General features: G+C 38.7%; 1 protein-coding gene and 2 long non-coding RNA genes across 8 annotated transcripts; 2 read left to right on the top strand and 1 right to left on the bottom strand.

Annotated features, from left to right (window-relative positions):
- Positions 1–1,724: 1,724 nt before the first annotated feature.
- Positions 1,725–13,983, top strand: LOC103402028 (auxin-responsive protein IAA9-like). 6 transcript variants are annotated; one of them, XM_008340778.4, is made up of 8 exons: positions 1,725–2,068; positions 2,201–2,268; positions 10,724–11,174; positions 11,269–11,486; positions 11,592–11,818; positions 11,965–12,103; positions 13,236–13,297; positions 13,589–13,983. In XM_008340778.4, the coding sequence occupies exons 3-8, from the start codon at positions 10,767–10,769 to the stop codon at positions 13,624–13,626; spliced, it is 1,092 nt and encodes a 363-aa protein (XP_008339000.2). In that variant the 5' UTR covers positions 1,725–2,068; positions 2,201–2,268; positions 10,724–10,766; the 3' UTR covers positions 13,627–13,983. The 6 variants fall into 6 exon arrangements, with proteins under 6 accessions (XP_008339000.2, XP_008338995.2, XP_017178790.2 ...); XM_008340773.4 differs by having other exon boundaries at positions 1,861–2,068; positions 13,236–13,306; XM_070814785.1 differs by having other exon boundaries at positions 1,868–2,068; positions 10,721–11,174.
- LOC114821557 (uncharacterized) lies at positions 2,650–10,492 on the bottom strand. Its single transcript, XR_003769064.1, has 2 exons — positions 10,361–10,492; positions 2,650–2,773 (listed from the first exon to the last, which is right to left on the bottom strand). It is a non-coding gene; the product is annotated as an uncharacterized lncRNA (long non-coding RNA).
- Positions 13,984–18,172: 4,189 nt separating the features above from the next.
- LOC139192555 (uncharacterized) lies at positions 18,173–20,058 on the top strand. Its single transcript, XR_011576757.1, has 3 exons — positions 18,173–18,800; positions 18,958–19,283; positions 19,780–20,058. It is a non-coding gene; the product is annotated as an uncharacterized lncRNA (long non-coding RNA).
- Positions 20,059–21,850: the final 1,792 nt, after the last annotated feature.

Here is a 21,850-nt window from a genome sequence, read left to right as displayed (position 1 = left end):
ATTCCAAACTTAAAGTTTTTGGTTGCAGTTATATATCACATCTAAGCTTGATGGAAAGAGTAATAGGTGTGTTTTCTTGGGCTATAGTTTACAACACAAAGGTTATAGATGTTTGGATTTGGACACCAATAGGGTTTATATATATCCCAAGGCATGTCACATTTGATGAGGGCACTTTTCCATTTAAAGATGTCAAGCCTATTTCATCATCTGTTGATCGTTCTTCCTCTCTGTCCTCATCTATTGATCTCCATTTTTTTATGCCCACATCACCTATATCCACTACACTTGTACCTCCATCACCATCCTTCTCCACTTCTCCACAGCATAATGCATCTTCACAATATGTGCATTCTTTTCAACCTGTGCCTATACACCAACCTGTGCAATTTTATTTATCTGCACCAAATGTTCATCCCATGGTCACTCGAGTTATAGTACTAGTCTATGTTGATGATATTCTGGTTAGTGACCCTGATTCTAATGTCTGCAACCAGTTTATAGAAAAGTTAAGTACTATATTTCCTGTCAAAGATCTGGGGCCATTGCATTACTTTCTGGTTTTAGAAGTCCAAAGAACCACTGATGTTATGTTTCTTCATCAAAGCAAGTACTTGTTTAATTTGTTACAGAAAACAAACATGGCTAGAGCTAAACGATGTTGCACTCCTCTTAGCTCTACCAAGTTAGATCAGAGTGGTGAATTACTTGCCAATCCCACTAAATACAGATCTCTTGTAGGTGTTCTCCAATACTTAACTTGGACAAGACCTGACATTTCATTTGCAGTGAATCAAGTCTGTCAATTCATGCATGCCCCTAATGTTATCCATATGCAAGCAGCTAAACGCATATTGAGATTTCTCAAATGTATCATTGGTCATGGCCTCTAGTTTAAAAAAGGTCAAATACACTTGTCAGCCTACTCTGATGCAGATTAGGCTAATTGTACTTATGACAGAAGGTCTACAAGTGGTTCCTGTGTTTTTTTAGGCACCAATTTAGTTAGCTAGAGTACAAAGAAGCAATCAACTGTTGCTCGTTCATCTAATGAGGCTAAGTATAGATTCTTGGCTCACACTGCTACAGAGGTTACTTGGATATGCAAATTGCTCAAAGATTTTGGTTTTCCTCTATCTCATAAACCCACTCTCTGCTGTGATAATATCTCGGCCATCTCACTTGCATCCAATCGTATATTTCATGCTCGAACTAAGCATGTTCAGATTGATTATCATTATATTCATGAGTTAGTGCTTGCAAACTTGGTTGCAGTTCAGTATGTTTGTAGCCAGGATCAAATTGTAGATATTCATACCAAAGCCTTGTCTAAAAGTAGGTTTCTGTTTCTGCAGTCCAAGCTTTCTCTTGGAACCTTTGATTTTTCCAAGTTTACCTTGAGGGGGTGTAAAGATGAAGATACCACATCATGACTAGAGTTGGTTATTAGTTGTTATAAGTTTGTTACAAATATAATTAGGTTGTTACACAATGTAATTAGTCTTAGATAGTTAACATTCAATAGCCAAAGGGCTATATATATGTAATTGTATTATTCATTTACAATTAATGAGAAAATACATCTATCTTCCTCTTTAAGAAAACCTATCTCAAGAACTCTGAGTTTCTATAAAGAGGAATGTCACTAGACCGTACTATTGAGTTGAGGAGGAAAAAAAAGAGTTAAATCAATTTCAGAAACCATTTTAACTAAAAAACTTTTATTTAAATTATTAAAGAGGATGATTCATGTCTCCGGGTATAGAGATTTGAGTCTAAAGAGCGAGACACTATTATAGTCAACTTGAATAAAACCAGAATTTCGTGACGCTTTGATTTAAAATTTGGATCCTCCAACATAACCCCTGTTTTATTAAAATCTTGTTATTTTAATACGCAGAGAGAGGTACGCAACGGACAGCCAATAAGCTTCTGCTTGTGCCGTATGGAGGGTCCTTCGCTCTCTCTGACTCTCAGCTTACTGTCAGCCAAATCAAAGACCTCTTCTTCTTCAATCCAAAATTTGTTTTGCCTTTTGTTCAGCCACTGATCCACCCAGTCGTTTCAGGTATACTCGCCGTAGTCTCCAATCAGCTCCGCCGAATCGTTTCATTTTTGGAAATTCGGTTTTCTGGTAATCTTCACTTCCAGTGACACTGACAGTGAGTTTTCTTTTCTTTTTTGGTTGTTTTGATTTCAGCTCTCTCTTTCTTTCTTTTGCTGGTTTTGGGTATCTCAGACTTTGAAGGGAAGAGCTGAAAAAAAAAGGTAACATGGCTTTAAATCCACTCTTGCTTTGTACATTGACTAGTTTAGTTTACTAATTTCTGGGGTTTTACCCATAATCTCACAGAAAGGCACGGATTTTAATTTACGTTTTATAATTTTATATTGCTTTTCAGCAAAGCATGAATATCTGGTTTTTCCATTTTATTTCTGGGTTTCTTTCTGCCTCTTGTTTTGAAATTTTGATTTAAATTTAACTGGTATTAATTCTGTTATTTACTTGCATTGAATTTCCCCACAAAACCCTTTATTTCTTTTTAGCACACAGAGAATCAAGGCTCATCAATTTGAATTTCATTTTTCTAGTTTTATTTCAAAGTTCTAAAACCATTTGTCCTGAAATCTGTAAAACCCACCATCATATTGTTTTATTTTATTTTATTTTATAATTCCTCAGCTGTTTGCTGTGATTCGGGTTCTGAATTTCTTTACATATGATTGCAACTTGATCAGTAGATTAGTCTTTAATTTTCTTCAGTTGTCTGACCTGAAACAACTCCGCCTATGTATCTTACATTGCCGGTCCCAAGCCCGGATAAAGGAGGAGGGGGAGAGCGTCAGGTAGTCGACAGCCGGCACTCCATGATCACGTCGAATCCTTATGAAAATGAATCCAGAACAAAATCGCGCTAAAGATAGGGCGTCACCCGTAAGTGGCGCGCTGTGTGGCCCGAGCACAGTGATAAATGAGCAAGGGTCGCTGTATCTCCATCGGCACCCGGATGCAGTGTTAAATGAGCAAGGGGGCCATAGAAACTTCTTTTCGAACGACTCCACTCAAAGTTGTTTGGGAGCATATGCTCCTATCAACTTTACACGGGACACACAAAAGAAGTACTTTGATCCTATTAGACGGGGGAGGGTGAAGAAGCTAGGACAGAATGGTAGAGTTCAAGAGAGCAAAATGCGTTTAGGAACGTGGAATATAGGAACCTTAACGGGAAAATCTATGGAAGTAGTGGAAGTTATGGTGAGGAGAAGGATAAATATTATGTGCCTACAAGAAACTAAGTGGGTTGGTAGTAAGGCAAAGGATCTAGAAAACTCAGGGTTTAAACTTTGGTATTCGGGCACAAATAGAACAAGAAACGGTGTTGGCATCATCGTGGACAAGACCTTGACACAAGATGTTGTAGATGTCAAGAGGGTAGGAGATAGAATCATGGCAATCAAGATTGTAATAGGACAAGAACTTATCAATGTGATTAGTGCGTACGCACCTCAAGTAGGGTTGGATAAGAGTTCGAAGGAGAAATTTTGGGAAGACCTTGGAGACTTGGTGCAAGGAATTGCTCAGACGGAGAAGTTATTTATAGGAGGAGATTTAAATGGACACGTGGGCAGGGAGACAGGCAACTATGGAGGTTTTCATGGTGGCCATGGTTTTGGGGAGAGAAACGAGGATGGGGAAGCTATCTTGGATTTTGCAATGGCATATGATCTCTTCTTAGCCAACACCTTCTTTAAGAAGAGAGAAGAACATGTGATCACCTACAAGAGTGGGTCGTCAAAAACACAAATAGATTTTCTCCTAATGAGGAAAGGAGATCGTATAACTTGTAAGGATTGCAAAGTTATACCAGGAGAGAGCGTGGCTAATCAACATCGCTTGTTGGTGATGGATGTACATATCAAAAGAGTGAGACAAAAGAACAAGACTTGGAAGTGCCCAAGGACTAGATGGTGGAATCTAAAAGAAGAAAAACAAGTCATTTTCAAAGAGAAAGTAATCACCCAGTGTGTGTGGGATAGAGAGAGGGAAGCTAGCCAAATGTGGGATTCCATGGCTAGTTGTATTCGAAAAGTAGCAAAAGAGGTATTAGGAGAGTCCAAAGGTTTTGCCCCACACCAAAAGGAATCTTGGTGGTGGAATGAGGAGGTACAAACAAAGGTGAAGGCTAAGAAGGAATGTTGTAAAGCCTTATACAAGGATAGGACCGATGAAAATGGTGAAAGGTATAGAAAAGCGAAGCAAGAAGCGAAGAAAGCTGTGAGAGAAGCTAAGTTAGCGGCTTATGACGATATGTATAAGTGACTAGATACCAAAGAAGGAGAGTTGGATATCTATAAATTAGCTAGAGCAAGGGAAAAGAAGACAAAGGACCTAAACCAAGTGAGGTGCATCAAGGATGAGGATGGAAAGGTTCTTGCTACAGAGAACGCGGTTAAAGACAGATGGAAAGGTTATTTTCATAATCTTTTCAATGAAGGACATGAAAGGAGTGCTTCTTTAGGGGAGTTGAGTAACTCAGAAGAGTGTAGAAACTACTCTTTTTATCGTAGAATCCGGAAGGAAGAAGTGGTTGTAGCTTTGAAGAAGATGAAGCATAGAAAAGCAGTAGGCCCAGACGATATACCAATCGAAGTGTGGAAAGTTTTGGGAGAGACAGGTATAACATGGCTCACTGACCTTTTCAATAGGATTTTGAAAACGAAGAAGATGCCAAATGAGTGGCGAACGAGCACTTTGGTGCCTATCTACAAGAATAAGGGTGACGTACAAAATTGCATGAACTATAGGGGTATTAAGCTAATGAGTCATACAATGAAGCTTTGGGAGAGAGTCATTGAGCATAGATTGAGGCAAGAGACACGGGTTTCGGACAACCAATTCGGGTTCATGCCAGGGCGCTCAACCATGGAGGCAATCTATCTCTTACGAAGATTGATGGAAAGATATAGAGATGGGAAAAAGGATTTACACATGGTCTTTATAGATTTGGAAAAAGCGTATGATAGGGTCCCAAGAGACATTCTTTGGAGGATTTTAGAGAAGAAAGGAGTACGAGTAGCATATATCCAAGCTATAAAGGATATGTATGAAGGAGCAAAGACTGCCGTAAGAACTCATGAAGGACAAACCGAAAGCTTTCCCATAACTGTAGGATTACATCAAGGCTCATCCTTAAGTCCTTACCTTTTTGCGTTGGTAATGGATGAGTTAACAGGACATATTCAAGATGATATTCCTTGGTGTATGCTTTTCGCAGACGATATAGTGTTGATAGATGAAACTCAGGAAGGGGTAAATGCAAAGCTTAACCTTTGGAGAGAAGTGTTGGAATCTAAAGGTCTTCGCCTAAGCCGATCAAAGACAGAATATATGGAGTACAAGTTCAGTGCAAATGGAGGCCAAAACGAGTTAGGGGTGAGGATCGGAGATCAAGAAATACCAAAGAGCGACCGTTTTCGTTACCTAGGATCTATCTTGCAAAAGAACGGAGAATTAGATGGAGATCTCAACCATAGAATACAAGCTGGATGGATGAAGTGGAAGAGTGCATCCGGCGTGTTGTGTGACCGCCGTATGCCACTGAAGCTCAAGGGAAAATTTTATAGGACGGCAATAAGGCCAGCGATGCTGTATGGCACAGAATGTTGGGCGGTGAAGCATCAACACATACACAAAATGGGTGTAGCGGAGATGAGGATGCTTCGTTGGATGTGTGGGCACACGAGAAAGGATAAGATTAAGAATGAGGATATCCGGGGTAAAGTAGGAGTAGCCGAAATTGAAGGCAAGATGAGAGAAAATCGGTTACGGTGGTTTGGACATGTGCAACGAAGGCCTACTGACGCTCCGATTAGAAGATGCGACTATGGGACAGAGGTTCAGGGCCGAAGGGGTAGAGGAAGACCTAGAAAAACTTTGGAAGAGACTCTAAGAAAAGACTTAGAGTACTTGGATCTAACGAAGGACATGACACAGGACCGAGCACAATGGCGTTCTAAGATTCATATAGCCGATCCCACTCAGTGACTTGGATTTTCCAAGTCTCCAATCGAGAAGTTTTCCTCACTCGGGAAATTAAGGGAACACTACCCCAACCTACATGCTCCACTCAGAAAGCTTCAACATACAAGCTTCAACAAAAGAAAATTCAAAGAACTTAGCGAAGAAGGTTTTGGTGTATTTAACACAATACGTTGAAATGAAGGAAAACTTATTTATTGATATCCCCGATAAGCTACAAATGTGTACATATACATGAGTCAAAATAAACAAACAAGAGGGAGCCTTCACAAGGGTTGCTTAGGAGAAGTCTCAGCAGTCGGTAGAGCCCCAGAAAGAGAAGGCACCGGAGGGGGATCATTCGGAACCTCAGTACTGGACAGAACCCTAGAAGGATGAGGCATCAGAGGTTGATTATTTGGAGCTTCATTACGCGGTACAGCTCCAGAAGACGAAGGCAATAAATGCCTTTGGAACAAACCCACAAATCTCTGATGATCAAGTAAAACCTGACCATCAGTTTCCTTCATCTGGTCAAGCTTCCTCTTTATGTTTGTAGCATAGTCATGTGCGAGCCGGTGCAACTGTTTATTCTCATGCTTGAGCCCTCTAATCTCCTGTTTGAGACTCATCACCTCAGCCGCCAATGATTCAACTTGGCGGGTTCGAGCAAATAGGCGTTGGGCCATATTAGACACAGAACCTGCACACTGAACACTGAGAGCCAGCGAATCCTTAACAGCTAACTCATCAGACCGTTTGGAAAGTAGTCTGTTATCTTTGGGAGTGAGAAGGTTCCTGGCCACCACCGCAGCAGTCATATCATTTTTCATCACGGAATCCCCAACGGTAAGAGGACCAGTAGGGGAGACGAAGGATGGGCGCCATATGTTGTCTGGAGAAGGCGGGGTTGCCTCTTCAACAAGGTTCAAGTCAAAACGACGGTCGGAGGGGCCAGACATTTTCAAAGGTGTTGAAGAGAGAAGAGGTTGGACAAATCAAGATCTTAGAAGTGCAAGAATGGAACTTCTACTGGTGGAGATTCAAGTGTGCTTTGGAACTTAATGCCAGCCCCTATAAAAATCTGCACTCGACGGATCTTCAGAAATCGAAGAGGCGCCTGCTCAGAAATCGAAGAGGCGTTTGCTTTCTCAAAAGCTGGGCTGCTTAGAGACCACGAGGGTTGATCTCAGAAATCGAAGAGGCGTTTGCTTTCTCAAAAGTTAGGCTGCTCAAAGACCACGAAGGCCGATCTCAGAAATCGAAGAGGCGCTCGCTTTCTCAAAAGCTGGGCTCCTCAGAGACCACGAGGGCTGATCTCAGAAATCGAAGAGGCACCTACTTTTCCAGCCTTGTCAGCACCTGTCACACGCACACTCAGCTTTGCGGAAATTATGGGCATTCTGTCGAAGACTTCTGAGGAAGTAGAAAACACATGAATCTTACTGTTCAATCACCCACTTCCCACACGCAACACTAGCTCATGGGTACCACAGATAACTTTGCCAAAGTTCTCTGCCAAAATTGAGCACGTAAAGCTTGCAGCTCCCACTACATCGCTCTGACCAAGAAAGGTAAAAGAATAGCAAAGAAACAGCACTAACAAAGTTTAGACCCATAAATTTTGAAGGTCTAGCTACCATATTATTACCCACAAGGGTAAAGGAACAGTACCACTGCTGGATAATTGGAAAGTCCCTGTGTCAACCTCTGTGCTTCGTGGCAAGGTAGACTAGCAAACATGCCCAACCTTTACTCACACTCGAGAAAACACTACCAATAAGATTGCTTGCTCCAAAATCGAAGAGGCACCGTCCTCCGAATCTCGAGAGCCAGACTCCCAACATGACTACTTTCTCAAAAATCGAAGAGAGGGTAAAGGAACAGTACCATTGCTGGATAATTGGAAAATCCCTGTGTGTCAACCTCTGTGCTTCGTGGCAAGGTAGACTAGCAAACATGCCCAACCTTTACTCACATTCGAGAAAACACTCCCAACAAGATTGCTTGCTCCAAAATCGAAGAGGCACCGCCCTCCGAATCTCGAGAGCCAGACTCCCAACATGATTACTTTCTCAAAAATCGAAGTGACACTGCTCTCCGAATCTCGAGAGCCAGACCCCCATCATGATTGCTTTCTTAAAAATCGAAGATGCATCGTTCTCCGAATCAATCGAAGAGACGCTCGCTTTCTCAAAAGCTGGGCTGCTCAGAGACCACGAGGGCCGATCTCAGAAATCGAAGAGGCCCCTACTTTTCTAGCCTTGTCAGCACCTGTCACACGCACACTCAGCTTTGCGGAAATTATGGGCATTCTGTCGAAGACTTCTCGAGAGCACAGACTACTTTTTCAAAGTGCTCTGACAGAGTTAAAACATGTGAAGCTGGCAGCTCCCACTACCGTGCTATGACCAAGCAGGGTAAAGGAATAGCATTACTACTTGTTGTTAGGGAGACTCCTATATATGTCGACCTCCATCCCCAACGGACAGGCAGACCTGCAAAAATGTTCAACCCTTCCTCATATTTGAGAGGGCACTCCCAACGAAGCCTTTCGAAATATTCAGCTTTCTTTCCCCCCGATAATACCTTTGCAAACAAGCTATACTAGAGCAAGAATATCTCATATCATCAGGGTTAAAAGTAAGAGTATCCCATATCATGCTTTTTCCCTGTCTTTTCCTTTGGCCTTGTTGTTACCTGCAAGACAAGGAGAAAGAGAGCAATCAGTCAGCACTTGGAATCAAGCTTCCAGCCAGGAACTGACTGCCTGGAACCCCTTACCTGATTACTTACCTGGCATTGCTCTCGAGTACTCATCTTCAACATCTTATGTTTCCAGGGAAGATACCGCATCTGCTTGAGGAACAGATAGGGCAAGTGCGAAGGATACAAGGAAGCATGTGGAGACAAGCGTAACAGCACACGTGCCGATACATCCATTACTCTGTCAAAAGCAAAAGTATCCCATATCAGCAGGGTCGAACGTACTCTAGATTTGATGGACTTGTTTTGACCCTCAAATTCTTCAGTCGGCTCTGGAGGAAACCAGAAAACCCTCCAGCTCAGTTCAAGAATAAGCCTGTGGAAAGTTACTTCTTCAAAAGCAAAAGTATCCCATATCATCTCTTCTCATCTTTCTTCTCTTTATCCTTCATGCTGCTGCAAGATGGGGAGAAGGTGAACAATCAGCCGGAGCTCTGATTGCTTACCTTGTCTGTCACCTCTTTCAGCAGATCCCCTAGCTCGGCGACTTGGGAGACTCCTACTACATGGTTTGTATCGCGCTTGACCAAGCCTGAAACTACAAGTAAGCTTCAAGTGAAATTGATACATTACCTTGTGCATCTCCACCAGTTAAAGATACCACCCCTGGATGGAGGAAGAGTACTTCCAGAGAAGATGCCACATCTACCTATGAGACAGATAAGGCAAGTCAAGACGATACCACACTCCGATACTTAGAAGTTTCGTGATTACGAGATCATTCTCTCACAATATTTCCTAATGTCATTTGTACTAAATCATTCACTTGTACTCACTAAAGGAGAGCTTGAACCTATGTACTTGTGTAAACCCTTCACAATTAATGAGAACTCTTCTATTCCGTGGACGTAGCCAATCTGGGTGAACCACGTACATCTTGTGTTTGCTCTCCTATCTCTATTCATTTATATACTTATCCACACTAATGACCGGAGCAATCTAGCGAAGATCACAAAAAGCGACCGTTTTTGCTGCCTAGGATCTATCTTGCAAGAGAACGGAGAATTAGATGGAGATCTCAACCATAGAATACGACCTGGACGGATGAAGTGTAAGAGTGCATCCGGCGTGTTATGTGACCGTCGTAGGCCACTGAAGCTCAAGGGAAAATTTTATAGGACGACAATAAGGCCAACGATGTTGTATGGCACAGAATGTTGGACGGTGAAGCATCAACACGTACACAAAATGGGTGTAGCGGAGATGAGGATGCTTCGTGGGATGTGTGGGCACACGAGAAAGGATAAGATTGGGCATGAGGATATCCGAGGTAAAGTAGGAGTAGCCGAAATTGAAGGAAAGATGAGAGAAAATCGGTTCCGGTGATTTGGACATGGGCAAAGAAGGCCGACTGACGCTCCGGTTCGAAGATGTGACTACGGGACAGAGGTTCAGGGCCGAAGGGGTAGAGGAAGACCTAGGAAAACTTTAGAAGAGACTCTAAGAAAAGACTTAGAGTACTTGGATCGAACGGAGGACATGACACAAAACCGAGCGCAATGGCGTTCTAGGATTCATATAGCCGACCCCACTTAGTGGGAAAAGGCTTTGTTGTTGTTGTTGTTGTTGTCTGACCTGAAACAAATTCTATGCTTAGTGGTAAAGTTTCAGTTTTGTACATCTGTCTTTTAATTAGATATGCTAACCCTTTACCAGGGATGTTAATATTTAACAAATTCTTCTGCTTCACGCCATTTAATTTTTTAGTGTATCCACTGATTAATTGTCATCTGAGAATATTGAAATTTTCATTGTATTTTATTTCGTGGGGCTTGCTTATAACATGGTTTCTGGGCAGAAAACAAGAATATCTTTATTTTAAGGGATGCTTGATTAAATTAAGAAGGTTTCAAGTTAAATCTTTCGGCTACTTCTGCTGGATTTGTTTTCTCATTAAGGGTGGGTGTTTTTCTGAAAAAATTTCGTTCCTTTTAGCAGGTTTAAAATAAACCTTTAAAAGTGATTTTCATTGTGAATTGTGATGTCACCGCCACTGCTTGGTGTTGGTGAGGAGGAGGGTCAGAGCGATGTTACATTTTTGTCTTCTTCGGGTTCTATGGAGAGTGTATGCCAAAACAGTTCGGAATTGAAGGAGCAAAATTACATGGGATTATCTGATTGTTCTTCGGTAGGCAGTTCAAATGTCTCTACAGCCTCTGATGGAAGTAATAGTAGTCTGAATTTGAAGGCCACAGAACTTAGACTCGGGCTTCCTGGATCCCAGTCTCCCAAGAGAGACTCAGATTCGAGGGTAATCACCACTCAACTTGATGAGAAGCCCCTATTCCCGCTGCATCCTTTAAAGGATGGCCACTATTCTTCATCGCAGAAAATAGTTGTTTCGGGAAACAAGAGAGGTTTCTCCGATGCTATGGATGAGTTCTCAGAGGTAAAAACAACTGGTTTGTTTGAAGAGAGAATTGGATATGTTTATTTATTTCTTTATTATGTCTGGCTTTTCGATCACCCGATTTGTGATGCAGGGGAAATATGCTAATTCAGAGGTAAACCTGTTGCTGTCACCCAGACCTTCTCCAAACTTGGGACTGAAATCTGGTTCTACACTTGAGAACCTTGGGACTCAACCACCCAAAACAAAAGAGGTGGCACCAGCAAAGGTAGTACAAGAGAGGCCTCATGCTGTCAATGATACCAGATCGAATCATACCGGAAATAGTACTAGGAGTGCACCTGCTTCCAAGTAAGTGATTCGAGAAAATTGCCGTACCGTTGAAATATATTTGGCAGAAATTTGTACTTTGGCCTTTCACAATGAAAATGGAGTCTCAGCTTCCTTATATGTCAGGGCGCAGGTTGTGGGTTGGCCACCTATAAGATCATTTAGGAAGAACTCATTGGCCACTACATCAAAAAACACTGAGGAAGTAGATGGAAAATCGAACCCTGGTGCTCTGTTTGTCAAGGTCAGCTTGGATGGTGCACCTTATTTGAGGAAAGTAGATTTGAAAAATTACTCTGCATACCAGGAACTTTCTTCTGCTCTTGAAAAGATGTTCAGCTGTTTTACCATAGGTGAGCAGTTGTAAACATTCAATGTTTACAGATGTCTTAGTCTATTCTTTCATGTATCTAATTTATGCTGGCTGAATTATGAGTTTAACTAGAAAGTTTCTGCATTTTGCATGGATCTAGTTACTGCTATGGTTGTATGATTTCAGGTCAATATGGATCTCATGGAGCTCCAGGCAGAGAGATTAGCGAAAGCAAGCTGAAAGATCTGCTTCATGGCTCAGAATATGTTCTAACTTACGAGGACAAAGATGGTGACTGGATGCTTGTGGGCGATGTTCCTTGGGAGTAAGTTCTCATTCATCTGCACATTTGTTTATCTACTAAGTTCCTTTTGTTATGTACGTAATTGACTTGCTAGTGATTCAAAAAAGCTTAAATCTCAAAAACTTCCCCTTTAAAACTTAACTTTTGCCCATAGGCTGGCAATGGAGTTACACTTTGTATCAAGTAGCATAGGGTTACGTTACTTATTTGGTAAATACTGTTACGTTACTTTGGCTATAGTTTAAAGGGAGCTGTTATCTGCACTCCGCCCTAGTGAAAAATATAATGGCAGAAGGAGTGCAGGATGACTATTTTGAGTGCTAATAACATTCCCAATATAAAATCTGAATTGATTTTGAAATCCTGCAAATCAATGAACCGGTGAACTTTTATTTTTGAGCAAAACGGTGAACTTTCATGGATGGTTAGATATCTACGTGGATTATTTATATGAGCTTCTATATACTGCATACAACATGCACGTAACTTTAATGCGCACATTAAAGTTGTTCCATTGGAAGATTAGGGCCATCAGTTTGATATTAACTTGGGATGGCTTGAACTTGAAGAACATGTGGAAAACTGATGAACCATGGGGAATGGAGGCAAAACGTGATATTTTAATGTGTAACCCATAGAACTTGATGTTAGTCGTATTTATGGGCACTCTTGTTGAGCAATGCGATTAAAGTATATCTAAAGAATCATAAAGATGTGAAACTTGTATTTGCATAATGATGAGAGAAAATTAGCTTTACCACCGAGAAGGAAACTACCCAAAACAGCTTGCGCAAAAAGGAATCCAGAGTCTTTTGACAAAGTTCTGCTCTACTATAGTTTTCAAGAAACGTCTTAACCATTAATAAGATAGATTGTTTCTTATTCTAGGGATGTGATCTCTTTTCTTTTATAGCACTGACCCCTCATGATCATGGATAGGTATGGTTGGAGTGTTTCAAAATGTGAGCATGGTGTGCTTTAATGTGTTGCCATGCTTGGATGGGTTATGTTACTATGTGCCGGCATATAGTTAATTGTCATTTTGCTTCAATAAAATATGTTCAGGTGTAATGCTGTTAATTTTGAATTTGTACCAGGGCTATTTTTTTATTTTATTTTCTTAAAGTCTGATGCAAATATGAACTTTTGACAGCATGTTTACTGATACCTGCAAAAGGTTGAGGATTATGAAGAGCTCAGATGCCATCGGCCTAGGTGCGCATAGTACGGATTATCATTAATCATTATCACATAATTAAGTCAGCCTTTCACTTTCCCCTACTATTGACATACGCACTCTGCTGATTTTTTTTCCAGCTATATAATCGGAGTTTAGTTTTATCTGTAAATTTGGAATTTTTCCTCGTCAGGATTGAAATGGTAGAACTAATTGGCTGCTGATTATGGTGTTTTTTTTTCATTAGTACATAATTAAATTGAACAAATAATTAGGATGGAAATTTTCCTTCTTGTCTTTGTATTTATATTTCTTCGTTTTCTGAACAGCTCCTAGGGCCATGGAGAAGTGCAGGAACAGGAACTAGCCAGTAATATACATTGTGAGGCCTTCCATCCAACAGTCTGAATTTGGAATGAAGGTAAGGCCTAAATCCACGGCAACCAGGTTATTTGGAGTGCAAGGATTTGTAGATCTTGGGGTTGGATGGGACGTCACGGGTGGCTGGTCTTATTATCTTATTGCTACATCTGTGTTTTTCGTTTACCATGGATTCATGTTTCTGAGAGTTCTGTGTCTAACTTATTGACGTTATCAGAACTACCGAAAGTCAAATCTCTGAAGTTGTATGTGCACAGGTTCCTGTTCCCATGCAGGATCCTCAAGTTTGTGAAGTGCCAATTGTCTGTGAACCCTTTGTTATGAATGCGTGTATGATCCAAAAGCTATGCTGAGTTCTACAAGTACAAAGTAACCATAATACACGGCTACACTATATTTATAGTGCTTTATTCCTTATCCAACCTAGACAATATCTTGTAATAATCTGGAAATCTAATTAGAACAATAAATAAAGGTTTCTTATTCAAAGTAAAATTCGGACGGCAAAGAAAATCACACTTTTAACCGACCAAATCAGCTCCGATTTGGTCCCAAGAAAGTCTCTTTTTAAAGCTTAATATGTCCTATTTCAATCCTTAGAAGGAACCGTTATCTAAAAACGCCATCTTGACCGTTAAAATGGTCAAAATATCCAGAAATGTCAATTTGTGAGCTCTTATTTTTTTCATCACGGTCAAACGGCTTGTAATACAAATCTGGAATTTTAACACGATCATTTTGAAAGATTCATGAACCCGTTTCAATTGGATTTGCTCCAAAATTCTTCCAAAATATATCACAGATTATCAAAATAACAAACAAATTATAACTAAAAATAAAGTAAAATATATAGTATAATATATACTTTATCAAAGTTTGTCACCCTCGCTAAAGCCCGTTAAATACACAAACGAAGCCATGCAATTGAACAGTTGTTTGGTTTCGGTCCGTAAATCAAACAACACAGATCATCACAAATGAGGAAACAAGTGGTTGTTTAAAAAAGAAGGAACGTGTCCTTACATCAACCTGGCAATATATAGCAATTGAGAACCCAATGAGCATAGGTAGACACGGGTTTCGGGTCAGCTTTGAAATCCAACACAATAATTCATAAACCTTAAATTTATATCTAACCGTCGATTGTCATTTATGTTTTATTCTTCTTACTAAATTTCATTTTTAAAATTTTCTTTTTTGAAAACATGATCATATGGCGGATGTAAGAAGATGAACGGTTCAGATCTTTGATATCACGTTTCGATATTTAAGATTAACCGAAATATGAGTCGATGTTATATAGTTTGTATAAACTTTATAAACATCAAGTAATATTTTCACTAACCGTAAAACTCTAAATATAATATCAACGATCCAAACCGTTCATCTTCCTACATCCTCTAATAGATCAAGTTTTCAAAAAACAAAATCTGAAAAAACAAAATTTGATGAGAACAATGAAGCGTAAATGTAAACAACAATCAATAGTTAAATTTTGATCTATGATTTATATGATTATAGTGGCGAATTTCGAAGTTAAGCTCTTCATGAAAGTTGTAAAGCTTGTCATTATGAGCGTTTATATATTTTTCTATATTTTTTTACACTTCTACATTAATTAAAAAACTATTAAAGACTTTAAGTAAGTGAAAATATACTTAAAAGAAAAATGTGTTTTATGTTTTGGATGTGACAATATGGTATGTATATAATTATTTAGTATTATGTTTTTCATTTGATTATTTATTGGTTTAAAATATATTTTCCTTAACGGGTAACGGGTCGGGTCATATTACCTATTAATATTATTGGGTCGATTTCGGGTCGGGTTATTTTACCCGTTTATTTTAACGAGTGTTACACGACACGACCCGTTAAAATATCAGGTATGACACGAACATGAAAAACAAGACACGAATGCCAGGTCTAAGCATGAGGTCACATTCATATCTGATTCCACCTGGGTACGGGCTTTGGAGGAAACTAGTAGGGAATCTCCAACCTTACAAGTTTTATGTCCATGTGTGGTCTTTTTCCATGCACCGTTATAGCAGGCGTCCGTTCGATCCGCCGGACCCTACTGCTAAGGCCCCTCCATGTAAATTAATTAGGATAAAGAACTTGGATATAAAGAGTTCATGAAGTTCCCCGTGTGACAGAGACAGCGAGACACCAAGAGAATTCGCGTGAACTCATGTTGTTTGAGCTTCTCGTAATAGGGTTAAAGCTTATCTTGTAACGCAGTGTATAGGGAATAACTAATTATTCACACTTATTAAACAAATTGATGATTTATAATGAATATATTATTTGGTACCAACACCTTCGAGTTGTTTTATATATTTGAATGATTAAATAATCTTCGATTGAAATGATTTTTATTTTTATTTTTTGAAAAGCCTAAGCTTTATTGAAATTAATAAGAATGGTTTACATCATCATCAAGAATGGAATGCAACCAATCCGTACCAATATGATTCCAAAGAAAAGACCTTCCATTCCTTGTGACAAGTGAGTTACAATGTGAGCTGCTTTATTACACGAACTACGGAACTATAGGGTCATAACAATTGTATGTAACTTTACAAATAAATAATGCTAGAGAGGATACGTAATAATGCATGTCAAAGGTTTTGTGGAAATACAAAATCAATAAAACTAACCGAGTAATGCCAAGAAGATCCACATACATATTTATCAAAGAATTTTATACTTTTATGTGACAAATGATACATACAACTAATATGTACTGAGATAAATATATTAATTAATGTGACGTGTTACATCAAATAATTTACAAGCGTAGTAAAGAAACAAATGAACTTCCTCACTTCTTCCAAGTTCCACTTTATATGTATGGGGGCTTCGTTACTTTGTTGGAATTACTCGAAATCTACTATATAATAGGCCCTGGTTGTTGTTTGTACGTATATATGCATTTGTTTTGACAACAACCTGCTCTACCATATGTTTTATTTAACAAATGATATTATTTACACTAAAGGGTGAGAGAGTGAGTTAAGCTTCATAATAAGTTAATGATAATGTGATCAAATTCGCTTGTACGAGAATCAAATATAAAACTTTTTACTTACAAATAAAAAAAGATATTATTAGAATGTAACACTAAGTCATCTTTTGTACCACTTAGTTGATTTTGGAAATGGACATAAAAGTCGGTTAGAAAGATAATAATTACTATTATTAAACAAAAAAATTGGATTTAGAAGTTTTCTCTCGAGACAAACAAAACATTCCTTTCATGATTTCTTACTCATGAATATACGACATAACAGCTTTGACTCAACTGTCTTCGGTTGTGCCACGAGAATGGGCTAAGTTAAAGGAATAGGATCCTATCTGGATTATTTTTGTGAGAATTTTGAAAATTATTTTATCGTGTTTGTTTATTTATTATTCTGCTGTCAAAAATTATTTTATCATATTTATTTATTAACGTGGTTTAACCGTGATCACAGAAATAAAAGAAGATGAAAAGAATATGAGATGACGAGGACAAACAATCTAGATCCAATAGAGAATCCTCGTCCCTAAGTTAAAAACACATTTGTTGATGATAATGATGGTGAAGATGATGACATTGTATCCCACATGGTATGCTAGTGCCACGTTGGCAAGTAAAAAGGGTCCACGCGGGAAGAAATTAGATTCAGACCACTAAAACCGAACTACCTCGGTAATCACAATCATGACTGACATGCATGCATGCATTTACTTAATGGACCGCTGCATACGTAGGAACTAAATTCCGGTGACCACGCGCAGTGGTCCTCGATTTAATTGAGAATATAATATAGGAATGTGATATTCATACACTCCTTTTTACTTCTCTCACACCTTTTTAGTTTTCGGCCGTCGGATCGGATGAATTGAAGAAAATCAACAGACATAAATTAACAAGGGGTGTGAGAAGTAAAAAGAGATATGTGGATAGCACACCCCTATAATATATTTACACGAGTAGGATTATATTTATTATCTATTTGTATGTACTATATTTTTAATAGAGTTAAAGTTCACAAATATTTTTAGGTCTCGTTTCTATTAGAGAGACTACAAAATATTGGTACAAATAAATGGTAAGAATTTATATATTTTCACTTTTTTTTTATTTCTGATAATAAGATTACATGAGTTAAACAAAATTGGGATTGTTATCAGTCAAGTTGGAGATAAGAAGTCGTGTCAAAAATAAAATATCGATACTACCTTTAATATAATGACTATTTGACGAAATGGACAAAAATGAGGTGAACTGAGACTAAATGAAATAAAAATTGTAGTTTCAGGGGGCTAAGCGAGACAAAATCAGTTTTATGGGGTTAACTGAAACTATCTGGCAATTTCAAGAGGCAAATCAAATAATAAGCCGGAAAAAAAATGTTGTTTAGGAGTTTATCATGTCCCATATAATATCCTTCTTTTTTCATGGATTATGCTTCTCTATATTTTACCTACTATATATTATTGCTCAGATATAGTCTAATAGTTGAAGAAAAGCTTCACTAGAACAAAAATGAGCTTTGGGTACAAAACAGATGGCACAATTGAGACTGTTGTGTAAGGTTATTATTCTTCTCTCTCTTCCCTTCATTCTGTCTCTTCCTTCCCCTTCACTCTCCTTCCCATATCCTTCCTCTCCTTCTTGTATTTCAAGCAACAGCATCGCCTTCCACTTGTCACCACATACCGTCAAATTATACCTTCATAATCCTCTTCCCATCATCTTTCTGATCCTCAAGTTAGTTTCTACAAATTCATAGTCAAATTTCTTCAATTTCAGATATAAGAAACATATGATTTTGTTCGGGTTTTGTTTGTTTTGCATGTATGAGAGTGGCGTACGGGACAACGAAGAGAGAAGTAGCAGTGGCGTCGATGGGTGATGAGGCCCGAGCTAGTGATGAAGCTGATCGTTTCTCTCGGTGACCCATGACACAAACGGTCTCGCCTCCGTACTATCCTCATCTCGTCGCCATCTCCCTTCTCTCGCCTCTGTCGCCATTCTTATCCTTTTTCCACCTACCTAAACTTGCTGTAGTTAACGAGACACGAGAGTCTTAGAGCAGCTGAACCCATCCAGCTCCACCTCGAACTGCGGCGGAGTCCTCCAGCTCTGCTTCTTCACACGAACTTAAGGTGAGGACTCCATATTTCCTTTTTGCTTTGCTGTGCTGGTCGTGTTACTTGATGGAACTGCGGCAGTGCTCTTCAGCTGCTATGTTCTTTAATCATGATATGTTGCTTTTAATTTTTGGTGCAAATCTTAAAGGAGATTGTGAAAAATTGTGCTCAGGTCTTCCCCAACGAAGCTGTCAATGGACTCCTCGCCCATGGTCCTCCGCCTATTTCTCTCTCCTCACTTTGTCTCTCTAAAATTTCAAATTTATTTCTATAATTTTTTAACTTGAAGTTTTTGGTTTTTTTCTATTTTAGGCCAAATGAAAAAAAAAATAGAATTGGGCTGAGGCATAGTTGTATTAATGAATCCCTAATTCTAATAAATTCCAATTTCTCAACCCTAATATGATTTTGGTTCTGAGTACTTTCTCTCACTCTACAAATTTGAGCAGCAAAGCACAAATCTTTGTGTTCTTCACTTCAGCCAATTTCGTATTACAGGTACATCCACTTTCTATCTATCCTTTTTTTTTTGGGTAAAGTGATTAGAGTTGTTTCGGTTATAATTGTGTTAAAATTTTAGTTAGGATTGAAAATATTGATTGCCCAGCTTTTGCTATGTGGAATTGGAGGTGGGCTTTGTGTTAAAAGTCAAGAATTTGTGTGCAATAATAGGGGTTGAGTTACAAAGTTGTGTGCTTTGTGCATCAATTGGTGAATGAATTTGATTCGTTCTATTTTTTGGGATTGAAATTTGAAACAAAATATTCATGCTTTTGTGGCTTACGTAGGTGAATGAATTTGATTGGTTTTGTGTGCCTACGCTGTTAAAGAAAAGCAGAAACAAAGCGAAACAAAAAAGAAAATTAACAAGAGTGATTGAGCAATGATGAATAAACTTAACAGCATCGGTGACCCTGAGCAGCGTGAACTCGAATCATACGTACTGACCTTTTCTTTTTATGTTGAATTTTATTTTATTTTATTTATGATTTAGGGTCAGATTTGAATGGGGGAGTTGCTGTGGTTATAGGGGAGCTTGATCATGGTGATGCTGGTACAAGAAAAATGGATGCTTGGGGTAGTTGGTAGGGCCATTCAAAACGACCCAGTTGTTCAGAAGCAGGCAATCATTTTTCCCTCTCTATACGAGATGGCCACATCAAAACCCATCAACCATCAAAGCCACCCCTGACCAGGTTGCCGACTCAAACATGAGAAAAGAATTGTGCAAGTTCACTTAAAACCTTAAATATTTGATGTTCTTATTCCTGAGAGAACCGATATTCACTTAAAACTCTTATAATTTTAGTTTTATTTTAGTTGGGGATAGAACATGTAAAATTCTAGTTGTTTTTATATATAATGGTTGCGAATATCTTTGTAAATTGTAATATTATAGATGCTTGGGGTTGTGGGCTGTTTTAATTTTATGAAAAAAATAATTTTTTGTTTAGCCTCAATCTCAATTTGTAGGTGATTTTGGTTTTTAATTTTTTTTTTTAAATAGTTGACATATATGGCACAATAACAATAGATGTGCTAACATGGGTGGCAGCAGTCATCTGCCAATTTTGTTAGAACTGGGCACAAAAGGACCTTCATTTGTGCTTACACTTTTTAGCACAACATACAGTATTGTACCCTTTTAGCAATGGTGACGCCCATAGAGGGTACAGACTTTAAGATAGTAGCTGCATTGTTGCTATTGGTCTATGGGCACATATGTTGGTGCTCTTTGGCCTCAAGGAGCACAAATAATTTATTGTGTGTAGTGACCATTTTTGTTGAAGTGCTTACATCAAACATGTTTATAGTCGTTGTGAATGGACAAAGTATATTCCGTTCAAGTTTCCTCTTAATCAAAATCCGAACCGCGAAATCTGTTCGGTAAGTGCGGTTTTGCTCAAGAATTGTCATATTAACTAAATTGGTTCACAAATTGTTATTGTTCGACTAGGGGTCACGTTCATTTGGTTTGTCTCTCCTGCATTTTCGGAGGTTTGGCCATTAAACATATTTGGCAATATCTAGAGTGATTAAATTTTTCATAAACACACGCAGGTCCTTGATTTTTTGATGTGGGGCTCAAATTCTTAGCATGTCTCCTTATATGTGGCGTGAATCAAGCTTATGGGAAACAAAATTTAGTGATGTAAAATCATGAGATGTTGAGCTCAATATGTAAGTTCATCTGCTTTAATGCTATGAACATAACCTTTCATTTATGGCATCATAGTATATTTACACCGCCCCATATTCCTACTTAGGAATTGATTAAGAGACTTACGTGCTCCCACATAACCCAATATGTGTTTTTCACATATTAAGTTTAATTGATCTCACACGTCAAAGTACATGTCGCAAGTATGAATCAATTGCATGTACCACATTAATTATGTACTCATAAAAAAAAATCAATATCTTCATTTAGATTTCAACAATTTCTCATTGGAGCTGGAATCGAACATAGTCCAGAAACCTCATCTTTCAAAAAAGATCCCAAGCTGTTTAGCCAAATATATAACAGCAAAGAAATTTAGAGGTTGAGTGTTGTCTCCCAAAACAAAATAAAGAAATAATTAAAATAGGGTGAAACCTAAAATTACCTAGATTTGTAGCCCATCAATCCAGAAAAACTGGCAAACAAAACACACAGAGACTCATCTTCTACACGGAAGCGATCCACAAGAAGAAAGTCTTGTAATCGAAATTAGTAAACAAACGTTAAAGCCACTTTACAGTTTCATTCTGCCTAACATTGATTTGAAAAGATTAAAGTTGGTAATTAAAAAACGATTAGGTACTAATAAGATTAGGTTTCTGCACACCTTATTCCTTAAGGAGTTGACATAGACAAACCCTTTCAGCATCCGGCCTGAAAAAAAAACGTCAGCAGTGGGAGAAGCCATCTAGGGTTGGTAGTATACATAGTAGCCAACGGCGTTGGTTGGACTAGTCAGAGAGCTATAGGGACCCCACGCGTGTGTCTAAATTCTTGACCTCTGATTACTACTACAGTCACACTCTGCTGTCCAAATCACTCTGTGCCACTCTGTGATTTTTGG

This window comes from Malus domestica, chromosome 15, assembly GCF_042453785.1.
Source record: "Malus domestica chromosome 15, GDT2T_hap1".
Taxonomy (NCBI): Eukaryota; Viridiplantae; Streptophyta; class Magnoliopsida; order Rosales; family Rosaceae; genus Malus; species Malus domestica.
Note: the sequence above shows the minus strand (reverse complement) of the source record. Positions and strands in the feature narration are given on the sequence as shown.